Genomic DNA, 20978 nt, shown 5'->3' on the forward strand with positions numbered 1-20978 from the left:
CTGCTCTGTCAGAGGAACCTCAGGCAGGGGCACGTGGGGATACACGTGCAGAACTGAAGCCAGATCCAGATTCCAAAGCCACAGAAAGCCCAGAGGGATCCACAGTCCTACAGCAGCTGACAGAACTGGAGGGACTCCTGGCTGTCTGCATGAGCAGGCTGGGAACAACCCCAGTCCTGCAACCTTAAAGTTAGGAAGAGAAGTGATCTCACCTAGGACTTTCCATTCTTGGTTCCTTGGAGTGGGGACGGGAAAGGGCAGGGAAGTGCTACCACATCCACGGCCACTTTGGACTCCATGTGTATTGAAAACTTAGGTATTACTTGTTTCCCTCCATCAGAGTCAGGGACGGCCCATGCTCACCCTGGTCCTGCCTGTACCCCATGCCCTGCTCATAACAGCATCAACCAAGCTGTTGTCCCAAGGCAACACATCTCTTCATTTCATCCTCACAATGTAGATGCTGGTATTATCCCTGTTTATAGAAGGAAGTGGAGGCACTGAGGGGTTACGTAAGTGGTCCAGGACCGCACAGGAGGGCACTGATGCTCCTCTCCCGAGCTGGCTGCTTTCCCTCTTCAGCCTTCTCATCTGTGAACAGTGTGGCCTGCTGTGCCCTCAGGGACCTGGTTTGGGGAAGAGTGATATGTACTCCCCCTAGGCTACAGCTTCATTCAGCCTGAATCCCTGGCTTATAGACAGCTGAGCCCACAAAGCCAAGCACAGGCCTGTCCACAGGATGGCCTGTCCTAGGAACTGCAGAATTGAGAGTGGATACAGCGGGTCTATGAATAAATAGACCAACTGGTTAGTGAAGACTCCAGCAAGGGCAGGGAGGACGGCTGGGTAGGAAGGATGGGAGAGGAGGGCAGAGAGGAGGCCAGGGAATGAGAGACCAGAGCAGGAAGGAGCACGTGCAGAGCCCAAGGAAGCCGAGGTGTTGGGGCGGGGGAGGGTGTTACAGTACAGAAGCAGGAAGCCCAGTTGGCAGGGGAGAGATAGAGGCTTCAGGGCCTCGGCAGGAGGCCAGAGTTGTTCATGTATAATTTTTGTGAGTAGTTTAAATAAGTGTCTCTAATTTAGTGAGTACTTAGAATATTTCTTAAAATTGAATTATGTTTTAACATATTCATCATTTAACAAAAAAAAAAGCAAACCCTCGTACCATTGCCATAAAAAGTCAGGATAGAATGAATAGACCAGAATAGAATAGAATGGAATAGAACCATAAAATGAGCACAAATGGGGCAGTGAGATGGCTCGACGGTAAAGGCTCTTGCCTGATGAACCCGACTAGCTGAGTTCGGTCCCCAGAACCCATGTAAAGACAGAAAGAACCGACTTCACAAACCTGTCCCCTGACTTCCACATGCACACCATGATGTGCGTGACTATACCCACAGACTGAATGATGATGATGAGAATAATAGTAATAATAATTTTACATGAAAAATGATCACAAAAGAACCCAACGTGTCTACTGTGTCCTGCCTGGATTCTGCCCTCTTTGGAAGGCTCTGTTCTAAAGGAAAACGAGGCCTGACATGGCCCAGTCAGAGTGCTTGCCTAGCGTGTGTGAATCCTGTCTTTGGTCCCCAGCACTGCTTACACCAGGTGCAGCGTACCCCGTATTCCGACACTCCAGATGTGGAAGCAGAAATCAAGGCCATCTTTGGCTACATAGGGAATTCAAGGTCAACCTAGGACACCTGAGACCCTGCCTCAAAAACATTTTTTTAAAAAAGAAAAATAATATTCAGTGTTGTATTTGCCATCACCGAAAGGAGACTTTTTGACTGGCTCAGAGAGGCAAGGTGGAGCCCCGGGGAGGGTACTGTAATCTGTTTCTGATTCAAGGCTGTCTACCCTTGTCAGAGACTACTGAATTTGACCCCCTGCGGAGGAGTGTATGCCTTGACTCTATACCTCTCTGCCAGCCTCTCATGGCTCTGGGATTCTGTCTTGCAGGAAATACCAACAGCATTTTTGCCCTGGACTACATCAGTGGGGCTCTCACCCTGAATGGCCTGCTGGATCGGGAGAACCCCCTGTACAGTCATGGCTTCATCCTGACAGTGAAGGTGAGAACCCTGGGCAGATACCACACCTTCTAGACCCCTGTGGAGCCTGAGGCCATCCCTGGCAGTTCAGAGGACAGTCTGGAGGGGACTGGAGAACAGTCCAAAGGGGACTGGGGTTGTAAATGCCAGGCTGCCCGGCATTTCACACACACTACAATGCCTGCACCAGCTGGAACGTCTATATCCCTTTTAGGGGTGATGCTACCCCAGCTTAGCCAACAGCAGGCTGTAGAAGAAGGGCTAGGAGCTTGGGGTCTCCACCTGGAAGCTGTGGAAAAGGTGCCAGCATTGTTGTCCCTTGCTGCTACCTGCCACTCATGGCCAGTTTTAATTGAAATCAATGGCTTGCTGAGCCGTTCCCTGGGAAGGCTAGGGAGTGGATCCTGGGGGGAGGGTACAAGGGCTGCCAAAACCCAGGCATATAGCAGTGGCGGAAGGGACTAAGGTAGGCAAGAAGCTCTGAGAAAGATCTGCATGGAAGGGATGGGCACAGGCTGGCCTTGCCTGGACCCCCTTGGCCTTGAGAAGTCCTGAGGCAGCGATGGGCCTCTTGGCTCTCGTGGTTCACCAGCTCCTTCCCCTCTCCTGGGTGCAGGGATGAGTCTCCAGGGGGATATGTAAACAGTGTCCCTCACATATTCCTAGCTACACACACACCCCGACCCCAGGCCTTCTTCATATTTTGCTTCATCCCAAGGAGGTCACGGGAAAAGAAAGAAGAGAGCCCACCCCTTCACCCAGTTCCACCTCCACCTCACTTGGGGCCTCAGAGTTCAGGGTTCTCACCTTTAACACAATGTCAGCTGAACGTGCCAGTGGCCTGGACACTTTATCTCTGGTGGCAGATGCTACCAGCTCTCTCTAGGAGTGTCTGGGATCAGAACTAGAAAATGGTGCTTTGAGACCTGGGGCTGTGGACCTCCAGACATCTAGATCCTTCCTGCATCTCACTCAGAACTTCTCAGACCTGGTGATGTTAGGACCACAGCAGCGACTCAGTCAGTCTCCATCTGTGGGTATTATAAAGCAGAAGCCCTGATTATACCATCTTCAGAGCTGATTGGTCTTTCCCTGCCCCCCTCAGTCAGTATGAAATCTGTCCGATCCTCCTGCCCACCTCCTAGATGGTTCCAGAATCCCATTGCCTGAGTTTGAGATCTACTCAGGCCATTCTTCATGACACAAATGCCCTCACCTCTCTGAGCCTCGATGCCCTTACCTGTAACATGGAATGCAGAAGATGGAACCATCTTCCTGGGACCGGGGTGGGGATTTAATGGGCTAATTCACCCCTATATACATGATCTAGTGCCGAGCACATCCTAAATGGGTAACAGCTATTTTTTGTGACTGTGGATGCCTTCCTCTGTCTGCAGGGCACTGAGCTGAATGATGACCGAACCCCGTCAGATGCCACAGTCACCACAACCTTCAACATCCTGGTGATTGACATCAATGATAACGCCCCAGAGTTCAATAGCTCTGAGTACAGCGTGGCCATTACTGAGCTGGCGCAGGTTGGCTTTGCCCTCCCGCTCTTCATCCAGGTGGTGGACAAGGATGAGGTGAGTTGCTGGAGCACATGGCCCATCTGCATTTGTTGCTCTGACCGCTTTGTGCAGCACTAGGACAGGTATCAGGAGTCTCTGGGATTCTGGGTCCTCAGTGGAGAAATAGAAACAGCCATTACTGTGCACCCTCCCCTGCTGTGTAGTCGTCTCTATGCTGTTATAGGCTGTCATCTAAACCCTGGGAGGACATTCGTGCTTACACTTCCAATGTGTGACCACACACACACACACGCATGCACATACACAGACATACACACACGGGGGGGGGGGTATATGTATGTATCTATAGCCACTGGACTGATTCAAAATGGATATTATAATGCATACATTAATATAGCTATTTTTTTAAATATACATCAACCTGTGTCCTGCCTGGATGTTTGCACCTAGGATAGAGAGGCTGTATAAAAACTGATTCCTGCTTTTAGTGTAATAGCCCTTTCCCACAGGACCTGCTACCCTCATCTCACCAGCTCCAGTTGGCTATTCCTAGCTAGACACATTCACCAGGACCAAGCTATATGGGTATCTAGCTTCGTGTGTGTGTGTGTGTGTGTGTGTGTGTGTCCCACTTCCATCTCCTGCTGAGTCATTCATCCTAACCTATCGAAGATAAGCAAAGCACATATTAAGCCTCTACTGATTACTGGGAACAAGTATAAAGGGTCCCAATTACAAGTGGCCTGTAGTATGGCTATTTTAAATAACTGCAGCAAAAGTGTAAGCGTTTCTAAAAGCAGAGATGACTTAGAGATGTGGCCTAGCTGGTATAATACTTGCCTAGCACACACAAGTCCCCAGGTTCAATGACTAGTACCACATAATCTGAGTGTGGTCATACATGCCCATAATCCTAGGAGTCAGGAAGTAGAAGAAGGTAGATCAGAAGTTCAGAGGTCATACTTGACTACACAGTGAATTCAAGGCCAGCCTGGGCTCCTTGAGACCTTGCCTCACCCCCAAAACATATATATTAACAAGCAGGCTGACTCCTTCTGGTGTAATAGTTATTCCTTTCTCACATGGGGACCTGGCACCCTCATCTTGCCAACTCCTATTGCTTAAGGATGCTGAAAAGCAGTTCTAGCATTTTCTCATATTCTAGTGTTTCATCCAGTACCCCCTGGAATGTCGGAAGTGTCTGCAGTGCGCTTCCACAACACACACACACATGCATGTGCATGCACATATACTATGCATGAGAGCCTCAGAATAAAGTCCTTTCTAGGTTTCTGGGGAATGGTGATACCTGAGGAACAAGAAACACCCGTACCTTTGTAGCATCCAAGGCCCAGGGATCATAGGCCATGAGTGATCAGCTGAAGAGTAGGGTCCTTGGGTTAGAGGATCAGGAAGGCTCTCTGGGGAGAGGGGTCTTGAACTGAGCCAAGGCATTCAGGAACACTAGTGCTCCATAGAGGCCCAGAGGCAAGAACTTGCAAACAGACCGCAGAGCGGGATGTTACCCACACAGGCAATGCAAGGTTTGGGCTGGGGTAGAAGCAAGAGACCTGGGACTCAGGCAGGATGCTTATACTTGGTTTTGGAGGCAGCATGGGCTTTTTGCCCAATGGACCTGAGGGTAAGCCCCCATTGACTAGCTCTGTAGCCTAGGGGTGTTAATGATCCTGTCAGAGCCACCCCTACTCCTGTGTTTAGGAAGAAAGAATGATACTGTATCTGTCCAACTCTGCTGTAGTAACAAATTAACCCCAAGGCACAAGCTCATTCTAACAGGTTACCAGATGGGAGTCCTGCTCTGGCTGAGCGTTAGCCAACTCAATCAGCAGTACTTAGGTGCAGGAAGATGAGGAACAGCCATAGGGTAGAGACCACAAAGCAAATTATTTGGCTATTTATTTAGTGGGAATGGGGTGGGTGCACTGAGCTACATCTGTAAGTCAGAGGTCAACGTTGGGGAGTCAGTTCTCTCCTTCCACAATATAGGATCCAAGACTTGAACTCAGATCATCAACCTTAATGACAAGCACCTTTACTGGCTAAGCCATCTTTCTGGCCAAAGTGAGCAAATCTAAACGCAGGAGGAGAGGTCAGACCTCCTGTCACAGGTGCTACAGAACTGTAGGCAGTCTTGGGCTGTCCCCACAGTGGTAGTCACATGGTGATGAGTGTGACAGCCTCCCCAAATCCTGACTGGTAGTCCCACTGGTGGGTCTGAAGGCTGTAGGAGCTACAGGATGCAAGATGCACAGGCCATGGCCAAAATGGGTTTGATGAGCAGACGGTCATGTCTCACACTCTATCCAGAGCTCTATGGATAGAGACATGCATTGCTCAGTATCTGCCCAACAGATGCTAAGGATGGCCAGAAGATGGACTTCTTCCGGGCTAGGTCATAGAGGCTGCCTGGGACAGACTGACCTCAGCAGTCCACTGTGGGGCAGTAGAGAGTGACCATGAAAACAGAAAGGGGAACAGGAAGCAGGGGACCTCTGCGGGAACTTTGTGGCAGTGGTTCCTACTTAGGATGTTAATTTATCTCAGAAAGGCTAGCGGTACCTCCAGTGCCTCCAGATCCAAGATTTATCAGAAGCTATCACTGCCCCTCAGGTTCCAGTGCACCGTGCCCCATAGCCCAGGGGCTAGAAATGGGCCCTGGCTAGCCTCAAGGACTCCCAGCCTTAGTCTCCAGGTGATTTCTTCACTTTTGCCAGGCTCTAGAGAACTCCGGAAGGCAGGGAAGAAAGAGCTGCAGTGGGCTGGAGTCAGCAGCAGCTGCTTTTTGTCCTGTGTGACAGCTGAGATGCAAATAGATGGTTGGGATGCAGGTGTGGGGGTGAGAACCTGGAGAAGGAAGGCAGGAGCCCGGAAGTCAGCCTTGGTGCGGACCCATCTCTGCTTCAAATTAAAGGCTGTGGCAAGCCTCACTCTCGCCGCCTCTGTGGTTTCAAGTGCCCCACCCCCAGAGCTCTAGGGGTGCCACAGTAGAGGCAGTCCTTGGATGTGATTTTTGCCCTTGTCAGAAAAGAAAGATTCAGAAAAGTTAAGGGCCTTGCCCAAGGTCACACAGCAAATGTATTGCAGTTTGGATGATGTTGGTCTGTCAATTCCGGATTTCCTACCCAAGTCTCAGGCTCTTTATTTGGAGATACGGCTGTCCCGTTCTCCCACCCCGCTTCCCCCAAACTCAGTTGCTGTCCACCTCTGCACTGCTGCTGGGGACATGGCAAGGACGTCACAGCCCAGAAGTGAGTGGGCATGTATAGTTAAAGAATGCAAAAGAGGGAGAGTGTGGGCTCTGCCTGGACTTCAAAGAAAAGCAAGAACCTTTGCCCTCAGGGGTCCCTACAAGAGGCAGATGGCCTCCAACAGCAGAGGGCCCCTGGGGAATACAGGGGTAAGAATCCAGTCATTCCATCAGAGTTTGGGCTGAAACACCCCGTGTAAAGCAGTTCAAATACTTGGCCCACAGTGGGCCCTCCCAGCTCCTCATGGCTGGCAGGAGGGGCTGGGGAAAGAAAAGAGGCCCTGTGCCAGATAGGTGACCAGGGACACATCTGGCATAAATGTGTTCTTATTTCAGGCAAATGACACGATTAATTTGTTTGAGGGGCATAAGGGAGGGGAAAAAAGAAGCCAAATTACCCACCTGCCCAAGGAAGAGGCATTACCACCCTGTAATCAAGAAAAGAGGATGGCGGGGAGAATATTCCAGGATGCTCAGTTGGTGAGGGATGGGGGGGGGGGGCGTGAAGAGGGGATGGAAGATGGTTCACTTGCTAGTCTCAGGGGCTGTATTTATTCATCGCCCTGATTTTCCATTCCACGTGTGTTCTAGGCCTGTCAGCAGCCCAGCCTTGTATTTATCTACACTCACTTTTGCATTTACTCCTGTGAGTGGGTTGGTTCAGGCTGTGTTCCTCCGTGCCCTCCCCACATAGACCGTGAAGGCTGTGGTCTTGCTATGTGCCTCCTCTGTCACCTCTGGAACTCTGCCTTCTGGTCCAGGAGTTTCTGTGCTATCTAGGGGCAGGCAGCCCACTGGCCCTCTAAGGCACCCAGACCGGAAATGAAGACAAGCCTGTGTGTTTGTTCTCACTAATGTCAGTGCCTCCTGGTTTTTTGTTATGCACCTAGATGCAGGGTCTGTGACTTTGACCTCAGTAAAACCTCTGATATTTTCTTATCACTTTATCCCAGGAACCTCAATATCCTGACCCTGGTTTGAAATCACAGCCGAATCGCAGCCCTGCCTCTAAAATCCTGGTTGAATGAATTCCAAAGCACATGTCTGACCACACTGCCCCTTTAACAGTACTTGGATAACTGTTTCAAAGTCGCCAATTGACTTGGTGGACTCTGTAGTTTATCTTATGCAATCAAAAGCATTCTGAGAGGGTAGGGGTGTGGCTCTGTTGGTAGAGTACCTGACTAGCATACACGAGGTCCTGGGTTCAAGTCTTAACACTGCATATACCAAATGATAGGGATCCTGTTAAAAAAGAAAAAGGAATTCTTAGGAGACCAGTGTGCTTCTGCAGGCTTCCAGAGGACCCACAGCATAAAAAGAGGATAAGCAAACCCCTGCTAAATCCCTGTCTTCACTACCTGCAACCTTCCCCCCTCCTACCTCTCTCCCTCCCCTCCTCTCCCCCTCCAGCCCTACTCCTACCAGGGTTTTGTTTGGGTTTTTATTTTTGTTTGTTTTGACAAGGCTGGCTTTCTGAGGTTTGAGTCCATAAGCATTCTGAGCCACGTACCTCTGCAGCCCTGAGTGGAAACAAGGCTCTTGGCCCCTTCACACGTTCGGCTGAGTATCTGCCACTCAGACCACTGTTCCTGTAGGCCCTGTAAGCATAGTGCCTCCCCATCCTTGCCCCTTTGGAAAGTAACCACAGCTACCCTGAATTCAATTGTCTAAGCCTTTTTTTTTAAGAAGTCAAACTCTAGGAGCAAAGCAAAGGGGCGTGAGGCCAGGCTGCCAGGGGGCAGTGGTTCTCACTGGGAGTTTATGGCTGTCCATTGTCTAGTCACCCACCCACTCCCCAACCCTTCTAGGCAAGTAACTAAGATGTAGCTGGAATCACTCACCCCTAGTCCACTCCTACAAACCATGAAGGAAGTGAGAAGTGACGCCTCCAGGGTCCCCTGTCACTCACCCAGCTATGAGAAAGAACAGGGAGAGGCCTCTAATCCAGGGAGAAACCGAGGCAGCAACTTCTGCTTACAGGTCCTGGTCCCTCCCGCAAGATTGAGGCTCTCCAGGAAAATATCTGTTGCCTCCAATGCCTATCCGCTCTAGAAGGGATGCCTCAGGAGCAGGACAGCCCCGTCTACATTTCCCATTAATTTCTCCCCGGTTGCCTTTGTGGAGGCTCTTCTTGCTGTGATTGTGATTACTGGGATTTTCCTGGCTTTGACTGCATCCTTGCATCCCCACCGTGTGATTCCTCCCAGCTGGCAGAGCTCCAGCCTCCCTGAGGACCAGAGGGGTGGCCTGGTATGACTCAGATACCTCCTCACATCGTGTCATCGTGAACGTAATTAGCTTGTGATCGGCACTGGTCCCTGCCTGGTGGGAATGGGGGTGGGCGATAAACCCATTTGGCAGCTCTGGTGTCAGTGTGCCTGGGCCCTGCCATTGCCGGACCAAGTTCCCTGGACTACAGCAGGCGCTCATCTGTCTGTCTGTGTTGGGTCTGTGGACTTGTTGCCTTTATCTGTTTCCCAGGCAGACCCTTCCCATGATCCTCCACACCCAAATCTAAGCAGGACTCAGTGGGAAGTAGTGGCATTCATTTTATATGAAAATGCACACCCCTAAGACAGCACTTGGTCTTTTGAAAGCTCCTGTGGGAACAGAAGCAGCTGGCAAACCCTGTCCACCACGCTTAGACTGTCTGTGGCCTGGTTCACACCTACCATGGCGCCCTTTCTCTGAGGCCCATTCACACTAGAGCATAATGCCTTTTTCCCATGCTCCTCTGCCTGCCCACTTCATTCGCATTGCTCATCTCAACACCCGACATTGCTGCTCTTCATGGACAGCTTCAGCTCCCAAAGTGGGGGACTAAAGAGCTGAGCAAGGCAGGCAGGAGGCATGTGCCTGTTGTTCAGCTCCCAGGGAGGTCAAGGCAGGGAAGCAGTGAGTCTTAAGTCAACCAGAACCTTGGCTCTAAGTTAAAAAATAATAATTTAAGTGCTGGGATGCCATTGAGCTAGAGAGACCACCTAGGATGTGTGAGGGTAGAGTGCTTGCCTTGCACGTAGGAAGCCCTGGGTTCAGTCCCCAGTGCTGCGTAAAGCAGGAGTGAGGGTACACAGGTACACACCTTCAGCAATCCCGGCACTCGGAGGAGGAAGCAGGAGGGTCAGAAGTTCAAGGCCATCCTCTGCTAGTTTACCAGTTAGCAACTTCAAGGCCAGCTGAGGATGGGAAAATTCTGTCTCCAAAGAAAGAGAGTGAGTGAGTGATGTTGGGGATGATCTAGGGGAAGGAGCTCTTAGGAGCGTCCTCGCTACTAAGATGTCACTGAAAGACAGACCTCTGAAGTGGAAACACTTAGTGGAAGGATATTCTAGGCAGAAGACAGCCTGAGGGCACAACTCTGAGGCAGGAGCGTGCCTCTGTCTTAAGGAGGAGCACATACACAATCCCAGCACTGGAGAAGCAGACAGGAGGTCTCCAGAGCTTGCTGGCTTACCAGCCTAGCTGAATTAGTAAACTCCAGGTTCAGTAAGTGCTTGTGTCTCAAAAATTCAAGTGTTGAGGACACTTTCAAATTAAAATCAAAAACAGTTGAGGACACCTGATATGGTCCTACACACATACACATGCACACACACACACACACACACACACAAGATAGAGATGGTAGCCTAAGGGAGAATCAGGTATATATTCAAGGGCATCGTCCTGAGAGGAGCTGGGTACCAGGTAATAGAGTCACATGAGTCTACATGACATAATGGCATTCCCAAAGAGCAGAGGAGCTTAGTGGTTGATGGCGGGGGCTACAAAGAAGTAGGAAAAGGCAGAATTTTTTTGCCGGGTGGGATGAGTAAAATTGTTTTAGCTTAGTGGTCAGACAGGAGTCTATACATGTATTGTTAGCCATAGAACTGTAGAACAAAAATGTTAATTATACTGCATGTTAATTTATGAAGTATTGAAGATGTTCCCAACATCCCCCAGAAGAGATGAGCTGAGAGGAGCCAGCATCAACAGCACCTATGGGGGCTTTTGACCAAATGACATCACTGTCATAAATCAGCAAGTATATAGTTTTCATATGACAGAAAGGCATCTCTGATTCAGCCTGACAGGCAATTCATGGCCACGGTGGGGAAACTGAGGCAGACAAAGTAGAATGGAAAGGGAAATGAGGTAGCAGAGCTCAACTATCTGTGCTGGGCCCCAAGAGTATGGACTCTGTGCTCAGAAATAAGAAAAGGAAGGAAGGGAAGGAGGGAGAGAGGGAGGGAGGGAGGGAGGGAGGGAGGGAGGGAGGGAGGGAGGGAGGGAGGGAGGGAGGGAGGGAGGGAGGAAGCCTCAAGGCAATAGACTGAAGGCTAGGACTGTAGCCAGGCTTTGAGAGATTCCCACAATGCACTTGGCCATGGGCTACAAAGTGGAAGCTGTTAATTCAAACACACCTCCACTGGCCTCCATGTAAGCATATTATGACTCCCAGAAGCGCTGGGGCAGGTGGAAGGAGGTGTGCTTGCACAGGTGAAGAACACCTGCCACCTTCCACAGCGCTACACCCATCCGGGGTGAACATGACGGTTCTCTAGTGTTCTTCCTTGAAAGTGCCAGCTGCCAGTCGGGTTGAATTAGATTTCACAGGACATTTTTTTTTCCTTTCCAATACGTGGAATTCGCCAGCAAATTACTCTTAAAGAGGGAAAATCAATCATTTGGAGCAGAGATAAGCTGAAGGCGAGGCAGCCTCGGATTGATCCCATCTGTGCAGGCGTGTGTGGAATTCGATGGATAACCCGGGGCAGCGGGAGTAGTGCAGGGTGTGGGGGTGTACACAGGGGAGAAGAGAAAGAGGAGAAATAGGAGAAGGAAAGAGAGGGTCTTGTCCATCTGGACTAGAATAACAAAGGGGCTCCCTTGCCTCTGTATAGAGGCAGGAGAGTCTAAGCCCAAGGACATGGAGGATTAGGTTGTGTGGCAAGAGACACTTCCTAGTTTGTAGGTAGTCATCTTCTGCCTGTGTTCCTGTGTTGACAGGGCAAGGATGGCTCTGGGGTTCCTTTCATTAAGTGCCATCAAGACATGGCATCCTATTCCGAAAGATGCTACCCCACACACAAATCACCTCCCAAAGGTCCGCCCTCCTTTGAGAGTGGGGTTTTAACGTGTGTATGGTCTGGGGGGGGTGACACTAAGTGTCTACAGTTTCAGACAGGAAGTAAAGGAAGGATGAGCAAAGGGGCACAGCGAGAAGCAGAGAGAGAAAAAAAAAGATGGGGTGGGGGCTGGAGAGATGACTCAGTGGTTATGAGCGCTGCATGCTCTTCCAAAGGTCCTGAGTTCAGTTCCCAGCAACCACATGGTGTTACAACCATCTGTAACAAGATCAGGTGCCCATTTATGGCTTGCAGGCATACATGCAGACAGAATACTGTATAAATAACTTTTTTAAAAAATGAAGGAAGGAAAAGAAAGGGAGAAAGAGAGAGAGAGAAAGGGTGAGAGGAATGCTTCAATTCTAGGATATTAAGTAATTCATGAGTGTGTAGAAGAAGTTCCCGAGGCAAGAGTACCATGTTACAGTCTGGGAAACTGAGGCAGGAGGAAAGATATCTTTCTCCATCATCCGGCAATGGGTGGTGGCTCCAGAGAAGACACATTCCCAGCTTTAGTCCTAGCTGCTCAGAGGCCCAGACTGGGAAGGCAGGTCTTGGGGTGAGAGGAGAGCCAGAAGCAAGGTATTAACTTGTCTCTGTGCAAAGAGAAGGGGACTCTCTGAACTGCTGGGGGCCAGGCAGACCTAGAACTCAGGAAAGGGCAGTGGGACCCAACAACTGACCATGGGAGACTGTTACCTCTGTGGTCCCCAAGGGGAACTAGAGACAGTGGGGTCCTCTACTGTCTTCTAGACTTTGTCACCCAAATAGGCAGCCTGGGTGCAGTGGGTGCAAGACAGTGGCTCGGGGCAGGCAGGAGGGACTGGTGTTTAGGTAGAGCGGTACAAGGGAGAAGCGGCTGACTCTAAGGGAAATGGGGCCCTGCCAAGGCCGCTTCGCCATGTCTGATTGGGATTAATTAAGTGGAAGGGTGGACAAAGGGGCGATAAAGAACACATCTTGTCAGCTTTGATTTTCTGCCACTCAATAGCACGGATGAGCTCGACAAAGAGCAAGAGTAGAGAGCCGTGCAGTCCTTGCTGAGAGAGAGGGAGTGGATGGTCCCTGTACCCCCTACACATATCCCACTGCGGGTCCTCCTCTGCCTGCCCCTCCCATCCCTGGCCAAGGTCTCAACTCAGCCCTCCTAGGGCGCGCCTCCCCTCGCACCCTACCCCTACTGAAACTACAGAAATGACTCTCTTAGAGGAATGTCTGTCCTGGAAACTACCAAGATGTCACAGTGTGCCCTCAGCGGTCTGTTGGGTGGATAGCACTCCCCCCATTTTGCAGATGAGAAAATCAGGTCTCACTGGAGAAAAAAACGTTTGTGTGAAACTAGGAAACTGAAGCGGGCGGTGTTTGAGCCTGGACTCAGGTCCGACTCCTCAGGGTGTTTTAGCTTTTTTGTTTGTGGTGTGTGTATGTATGTGTAGAAGCATGTATGTTGAAGCCAGAGGTTTACCTGTCTCTTTGCCTTGCTTTTTTAGACAGACTCTCTCGTTGACTTTCTACTCACAATTCTGATAGGTTCACTGGCCAGCAAACCCCAGAAATCCTTCTATCGTCCCTGCTAACATTACAGATGCACCCTGCACCTGGTATTTTCATGAGTGCTGGGGATCGAACTCAGGACTTTATGCTTGCAAAGCGAGCACTTTACTCACTGAGCCATTTCCCCAGCTCTGGTTTTAACCATCTCTAAGCTTTAGTGTTTCCCACTGGATCTGTGGTCGCAGGACTCTTCTGTGCCAGGTCTTGAGTTCTGGGCAGCATTCTAAAGAGCATGGCAATGACTCTGGGGACCCTGCCTGTACCCTAATTCCTTATCCTTGGTCTCAGTACAAATTAAATGACTCTTACCAGCCCATGGAGCTCCCAGAACTCACTTGTCTTAGGGAAGAGAACACAGTTCACCTGTCAGAGAGGGCAAGCCCCACTGTACCCCCTCCACAGATGGATAAGTTGAGGACAGGAGGTAGAAACTGGCAAGGAAGTTTAGGGATTGGAGCCCTAAAAGTTAAGAGTTTTATTATCACCTTGGTCAGAAATAGGACATACTGTCGGTGTTTAGGCCAGGGATGGTAGAAGTGGGTTTTGAATTTTATCTCCTTAATAAAAACCCCTTTCCGGAGGCTTATTCATGAGGGTGTGACCGAAGCTTGAATTTGGGCACTAAGTTGTTTTAATAGTTTCAGAATTGAATCTAGATTTTTATGGTAAAAGTAGGCTATAGCCATCCCCCAATTTTTAGGGTTACATTTTAAAAAGAGGGAACTTTATGGTAGTCTTGACTGAGGTTTCTGTTGTGGTCCATAAAGGGAAAGCCATTTCCTGTAACAGAGAAACCAAGATTCCAGAGAGACTGAGCCTCACCCCCTGTATCACTCCACCAGGTCACTGGCCTGGCACGGCCAATAACAAGCAACAGAGAACAAAGAGTCTACTGAGTCACCTTAACAGGACAGGTGTGCTTGGCCAAGCGACTGCTCTGCAGGTCTCAGACCCTGGAGGAGGCCCGGGCATGGGTAGGGAGGTGCACTGAGATGGTCCTCACTCTGGGTACTGCAGAGGAATGGAGGATACTCAACAGAGGATGCTTCGTACATGGCCACACCCACCGCAGGTCCCCTGTTTCTCTCCTGGGGGAGCCATCAAGAATCAGCATTTGCAGAGGGCCCAGTGCATGATAACACACCCCACTCTATGACAAACTAAGACTAGCACTTGACCAGGAGACCACGGTAACAGATTCATGGACCCAGGAGCAAGGAGCAAGGGCAGGGCCTTCTCTGACCACTCCTTGCCGCCCTCCCCTTCCAGACGCTGTAGGTGGGGGTGAGGTTAGGGGAACTGTCCGGGCCTCCTCTTCTGGCAGCCAGCAGATAAGGGACTGCCCTCTGCAGGGGGCAGGAAGGCTCCAGTCAACAAGAGCAATTGGGGAAAGCCAGCAGGGGACTAGGAATGATTCAGTGTGCAGCCCCTCCTGGAGAAGATACATAAAACCCGAGCCTTGGAGAGGTCTCCAGCCAGCAGTCACTGGCTCCCTGGCCTTGGGAGCCGGCTGCAGCTCACCTTAGGGACCAGCGCAGCCTCACCAATCAGCCTTCCGATCACCTCCCACAGCTGGAGTAGAATTTAATCCCCCGCCCCCCCAGGCTCCTCTCCTCTCCACACCTACTGGGCTCCCCTTTGATGTCCTTTTTATCTCTCTTTCCAACAGAACCATCCCTTAACAGCTCCGGAAATGCCTCCTGCCACCTGGAGCAGCAGGATGGCAGCCCCAGAGAGAGGCAAGCGTGAAGAGGAGGCCCAGCTCGCTAGGGAGAGAGGACCCTGCCCTGTCTTTGCCACTTGTGGCATGGGAAAGGGGACAGCTGTGCTCCCCCATACGCCAGCTTAGCATACACCCGAGGTGGGAGCTAGGAATTCCAAAGCTTCCTTGATGACCATGTATTTCGAATAGCTGTCCTCTATGGCCCTGGTAGAGGGGCTAGACAGATGCTGATGTCACACAGGCGTGTGTCATATATGTTGGGGCAAAAAGTTGGAAGCTGTTGAGACAAAAGGCTCCCAGGCCAAGGCTGTAGTTAAAAGTTTTGCAGCAACTAAGCAAACGAGATGAGTTTCTCTCACATCCCAAACCCAGTAGAGGAGATCCCAGCTTGGGCCTGGCAGGAACTGGTCCTCTAGAAGGGCCAGGCTGAGGATTTGGGGATGGTCCAGAGTGATCCTGGGAAACCTGGGGTCAGAAGCACACAGGGTCCTGACAACTGAGGGGTCAGGCCTGAACCTCTAGGGCCAGATCCAGGACCCATAGAGGTGACATTGAGAGGCCAGAGAAGGGACTGGGAAGATGGCCAAGTTAGTAAGGCACCTGGCACATAATGAGGACTTGAGTTTGATTCTCCAGCTCCCACCTCAAAGCTAGGCATGGTAGCACATGGTTAAAATCTGTAGAGCTGGGATTCAGTACCCCGAGGCTTCCTGGTCAGCCAGCCTTACCAACTTAGCCACATTGGTCAGCCCCAGATCTTAGTAAACCTGTGTCAAAAAACAAGGTGGACCTGAGGCACCTGAGGATGAAACCTGAGATGGATCTCTGACCTCCACACCCACACATGCACACCCATGCACCCAGACCTGCACATACACATGCATGCTCCAAAAGCATGGGGACCGACTAGGGAGCTGCCCTGGGGGTTTACACAAGCACTGTGCTCCGCAGTGCTCACATCATCCTTCCAAGGGCTCTTCAGTTCCCGCGGTTGGCCCCAGCCACGGGGTACCCCATCTCCATGTGGTTCTGCCACCTTCTCTGCTCCTCTGTCCCATCTCATACATCATCCTAATTAGAGCTCGCTTGCTCCTTCCTTAGTGTTCGCTGCTTCCCAGTGACTCTCACGTGTTGGCATACACTGAGATGGGGGACTGGTACAACAGGGTACTGGGTCCCTCTCCTGAGTCTCTGGTTCAACCAGGAAGAGTAAATGGCCCACAGATGTCCAGGCTTTTTCTTTTGGGCTATCAACCAGCTCCTAAATTATGACATAGAGACTTACTAGTTTTGAATGTTCAGCCTTATTTTATTTTGCTAGCTCTTATTTTAATCTGTTTCTCTTTATCTGTGTTTTGCCTCAGGGCTTTTTACCTTCCTTCCTTCTTTTCTCTTTTCCTTCCTTCCTTCCTTCCTTCCTTCCTTCCTTCCTTCCTTTCTTTTTCTTTCTTTCTTTCTTTCTTTCTTTCTTTCTTTCTTTCTTTCTTTCTTTCTTTCTTTCTTTCTTTCTATCTTACTTCCCTGCTGTCTCCATATCTGGCTGGCCCCTGCCTGGCTTCTGTTCTCCTCCTCCTCCTCCTCCTCCTCCTCCTCCTCCTCCTCCTCCTCCTCCTCCTCCTCCTCCTCCTCTTCTTCTTCTTCTTCTTCCTTCTCCTCCTTTTCCCTTCTCTTTCTTTTTTTTTTTTGGTTTTTTCGAGACAGGGTTTCTCTGTGGTTTTGGAGCCTGTCCTGGAACTAGCTCTTGTAGACCAGGCTGGTCTCGAACTCACAAGATCCCCCTGCCTCTGCCTCCCCAGTGCTGGGATTAAAGGCGTGAGCCACCACCGCCCGGCTCCCTTCTCTTTCTAGCTGAGATTTCTCCTACTTATTCTGTCTGCCCACCAGCCCCACCTATCCCTCTCCTGCCTAGCTATTAGCCTTTCAGCTTTCACCAATCAGGTGCCTTGGGCAGGTAAGGTAAGGTAACACATCTTTATGTCCTTTGGACAAGGCAGCAGAAACAAAGTAACACACCTTCACATGGTTAAAGTAATAGTCCATTCCATAGCATAGACAACGTAACACATCTTTACATAGTTAAAGGAATTTCCACAACAAATGTGCCTTTCTAGCCAGCTGCCAAGAGATGGCAATGGCGATGCTGTGAGGTACCAGTACCACACTCTGAGAAAGCCACTCCTGGATGTGTCTGTGATAATCTCCAGAGAGAATCAAGGAGAGGAGACTGGTCCTGAATATGGACAATGCAATCCCATAGCCCAGAGGCCTAGATGGAATGAAGATAGAATAAAAGGAGACTGAGGCTGCGGCTCAGCTGGTAGAGTGCTTGGCGTGCCTGGCAGGAAGTCCTGGGTTCCATCCCCAGCACTGAATAAACCAGGCATGTTACATACATTGCATACTTGTAATCTCGGAACTTAGGAGGTAGAAGAAGGTAGATCAGGAATTCGAGGTCATCCTCAGCTATATGGCATGCTAAAGAGTAGCCTGAAATATGAGAGACCCTGGCTTAAGAGTACGGGGCAGGACAGTGGACAAAAACAGCTATCTTGGGCACTTTCTCTCTGCTTCTTGACTGCTTTGAGGTGAGGAGCTCCCCAGCCCCTCCCTGCTGTGATGAGCTGAAGCTTCTAAACCAGTGAGGCATAATAAAGTGTGCCTCCCTTAAGTTGTTTCTGTCATAGCAGCAGGACATCTGTCACCCCTGGTAATGATACTGCTGGCCACAGGGCCAACATGCTCCTTACAGAACACCAGTAAGGAACTGCAGTGGGGGAAATCCTGCATCAGAATCCCGCTCCCATAGCCAGTGGCCTGAGAACCCGGGCCTGGGCTCTTATCACTACCATGACCCTCCCCACCCCACCCACCTCCACACCTTGCAGCCACGCTGAGTAGCTCACCTAACCTCTCTGAACCAAATGTCTCCTGAAGGGTCTTCACTATCACCATGCCCCACTGGCCTTGGGAAAAGAATATAAGGGGGAGCCGCTAAGGCTGTGACCTTCTTATACGTACTATGTGTCAGAAGCTCCCAGCATCCCTGAGTGGCCACAGAGGAGACTGCCCATGCAATGGGGGATACTCTGCAGCCTTCAAGAGAATTGAGGAAGGACTGGGCAATAGTTCTACCAGTAAGGTGCCTGCTGGGCAAACACGAGGACCTGAGTTCAAATCCTTAGAACCCACATGCAAAGACAGCTAAGCATGGTGGCATGCACCTGTCACCCCAGCATAGGGGTAGGAGAGAGACGGAGCTAGCTGGATTCCTGAAGCCAGCCAGCCTAGTCCAGTTGATACGTTTCAGGGTCAATGAATGGACCTGCCTTGAAAACTCAAGTTGGAGAGCAATGGAGGAAAGACACCTGTGGTTGACCTCTGGCCTCTACACTCATGTGAACAGGCTCAGCTGCACACACACACACACACACACACACCCTACACTAGCAAACACCCATACACAGACAAACGCATGGGTGGTGGGGTAAAGCAGCTCTTTGCACTTTCTGAAGTGCTGAGAGTCTCGCCTGGCAGGAGGCCTTTAAAGCTGCCTGCTGCCATCCCAGCCAGCAGGGGCTCCCAAATATGGTTAGGGGCCATCACCAAGGCGGAGCTGTAAGAGGGAGGAAGAACATGCTTCTGTATGTGTCAAATGGGAGGCAGCGGTGTCTGCGCATAAGGAGATCTATCTCACAGCATGGGCCTCCTGGGACAGGGACCTGGGAACAGGGTGAGGGGCTATCTCTGGGAGTGACATGAAACAATGAGGACCATTTCCCAAGTTTCTGGCTTCCTCCTCTCCCTCCTGAATGTTAGGAAAATAAAAAGATGGCAGAGGCGAGGGCTGACTTCTGCGGTGTTTCTCTCCAGGCTTCTGGAAGCAGAATGTGGGGCCATGGCGCCTCACCTCACAGTTCAACCCTAGTGTCGCCTGGACTGGAGGAGCACAGGAGAGGAACGTGGCCTCCTGTGACCTCCCCTCCCCTGCCTCGCCCCAGGCGTGTGCTCCACCCTCTTTCCTCTCTCCTCCAGCACCCCTGCCTCAGCTGTGGATTCTGAGGCCTCACGCTTGTAGACCTGAATCACAGGCTCGGATCCCAGGATCCCTTGGGGGAGGGGGGTGCCCTCTCCTTCACCCTGACCACTGTTTTTTTCTGTTTCCTTCTTTCCCACCTGTGGCTCCTCCTTGTCTCCCGCCTCTTTGACCTTTCCCACTGACAGAACTTGGTAAGTGAGCCTTGAAGGGCAGGGAGGCCTCGGGGAGGGGGGCATCACAAAGAACCTCCCTCTGCCCCAGCAGGCACACCTCAGAGACGGCCACCTTCTCAGGTCTGTGAATACTGTGGCCAAGAGTCCAGGGTTCAGGGGGAGAGAGCATCCTTGTCACCTGTTTAGAAACGTCACACTCCATTGCCTTTGGCTATTAGTGTCCTTTCAGGCATTTAATTGGTCCCCTCCAGCTGATGGAATGGATCCTGCCAGAGAGACCCTAAAATTCTTCAACCCAAGAGACTCAGAGTAGCCATGCAGTAGTCTCTAAGAAGCTGTTCTGGGCTTGAGGCTCTGGAGTGTCCCCTACAACCTGCCTTGACCCCAGAATAGGCTGAAAGGGGCTGATGGTGTGTGGCCCCTGTATCCTGTCCATAATCCCGATCCCAGGGACAGGCACAGTTGCCCCTGGCTCTGAGAACTGATAGTGCCTCACCTGGCTAGTCCAGTGAGATTTCCACCTCCTGGTGGGTAGGTGGAAAACTCCAGGGGGTGCAGGTGCCTGGCCTCTGACTTCTAGAGTTCCTCAGAATTCCTGCCCTGGCAGCAGAGACCAGGCCAGCTCAGCATGGAAAGGCTTCTGGGGCCAGAGAAGCCTGGTCATCCCCTTTTAACAATGAAGAGCTTGCAGAAGGGAGCTCCCCCAACTCCCAGGTCCCCTGGGAAACCACGATTACACTGCAGCCCTGTGTTCAACCACAAGGGGCACTGTCCACTTGGGTGTCACATTAGACGGATGGGCTACGTAAGAGCCAGAAGTTCATCTCAGGTTGGTGATCACTGGACACCTGTAGCCAGGGCCAGCCAGCTACTCCTGGTGGGGGGCACACCCTATGGAGAGAGAAAGGCCAGACTCAGTCAGCTGACTCCACCCCCATTCAGCCCCCCCCCCCACCAGCTGGAAGAGATGGAGATTATGTGGTTCTGAACACACACCCCTTTATGAGCCATAGCTGTCTTCCCTCATATGTGTGAGGCCCTCAGGGAAAAGTGACCAGTGTAAAAACCCTGAGGTGGACAGAAAGGCTATACCCTGAGCCCTAAAGCAATGAACTGGAGCTGCTGATGCAGCAGCCCTAGCAATGGGTCTCCAAGGAGTGAGGCACACGGTGGTGTTCTTTGTCACCCAGTTCCCCGGGTTATTTCCATGTCATATATAGCAGCCCAGTGTTCTTCCTAACACATGTTTCCTGTCCTCTCCAGTCCCAACTCACTCCAGTCACCTCGTTTTTTGTCTTTCGTTTCTTTCCACGACTTATTTCATCTCCTTCTGGGTCTTCTATATTTTAAATCCCACACTTTATTTATTTAGTTTGTAATGGGGAGGCTTGCATGGGCCACGGCTTGTGTGTAGAAGCCAGAGGATGACTTGCAGGAGTCAAGTTGTCAAGTTCTCTCCTTCTGTGGGTCCTGGGAATCGAACTCATGTCTTCGGGCTTGATGGCAAGCTCATTTTAC

General features: G+C 50.9%; 1 protein-coding gene across 1 annotated transcript in view; it reads left to right on the forward strand.

Moving 5' to 3' along the window:
* Positions 1-20978, forward strand: part of LOC142853975 (cadherin-23-like) — a 246940-nt gene that overhangs the window by 144721 nt on the left and 81241 nt on the right. Inside the window, exons 9-11 of the mRNA XM_075979128.1 lie at positions 1969-2081; positions 3458-3646; positions 19473-19478. Coding sequence (XP_075835243.1) covers positions 1969-2081; positions 3458-3646; positions 19473-19478 — 308 coding nt within the window. The remainder of the gene's footprint in view (positions 1-1968; positions 2082-3457; positions 3647-19472; positions 19479-20978) is intronic.

Source organism: Microtus pennsylvanicus, chromosome 7 (assembly GCF_037038515.1).
Source record: "Microtus pennsylvanicus isolate mMicPen1 chromosome 7, mMicPen1.hap1, whole genome shotgun sequence".
NCBI lineage: Eukaryota > Metazoa > Chordata > Mammalia > Rodentia > Cricetidae > Microtus > Microtus pennsylvanicus.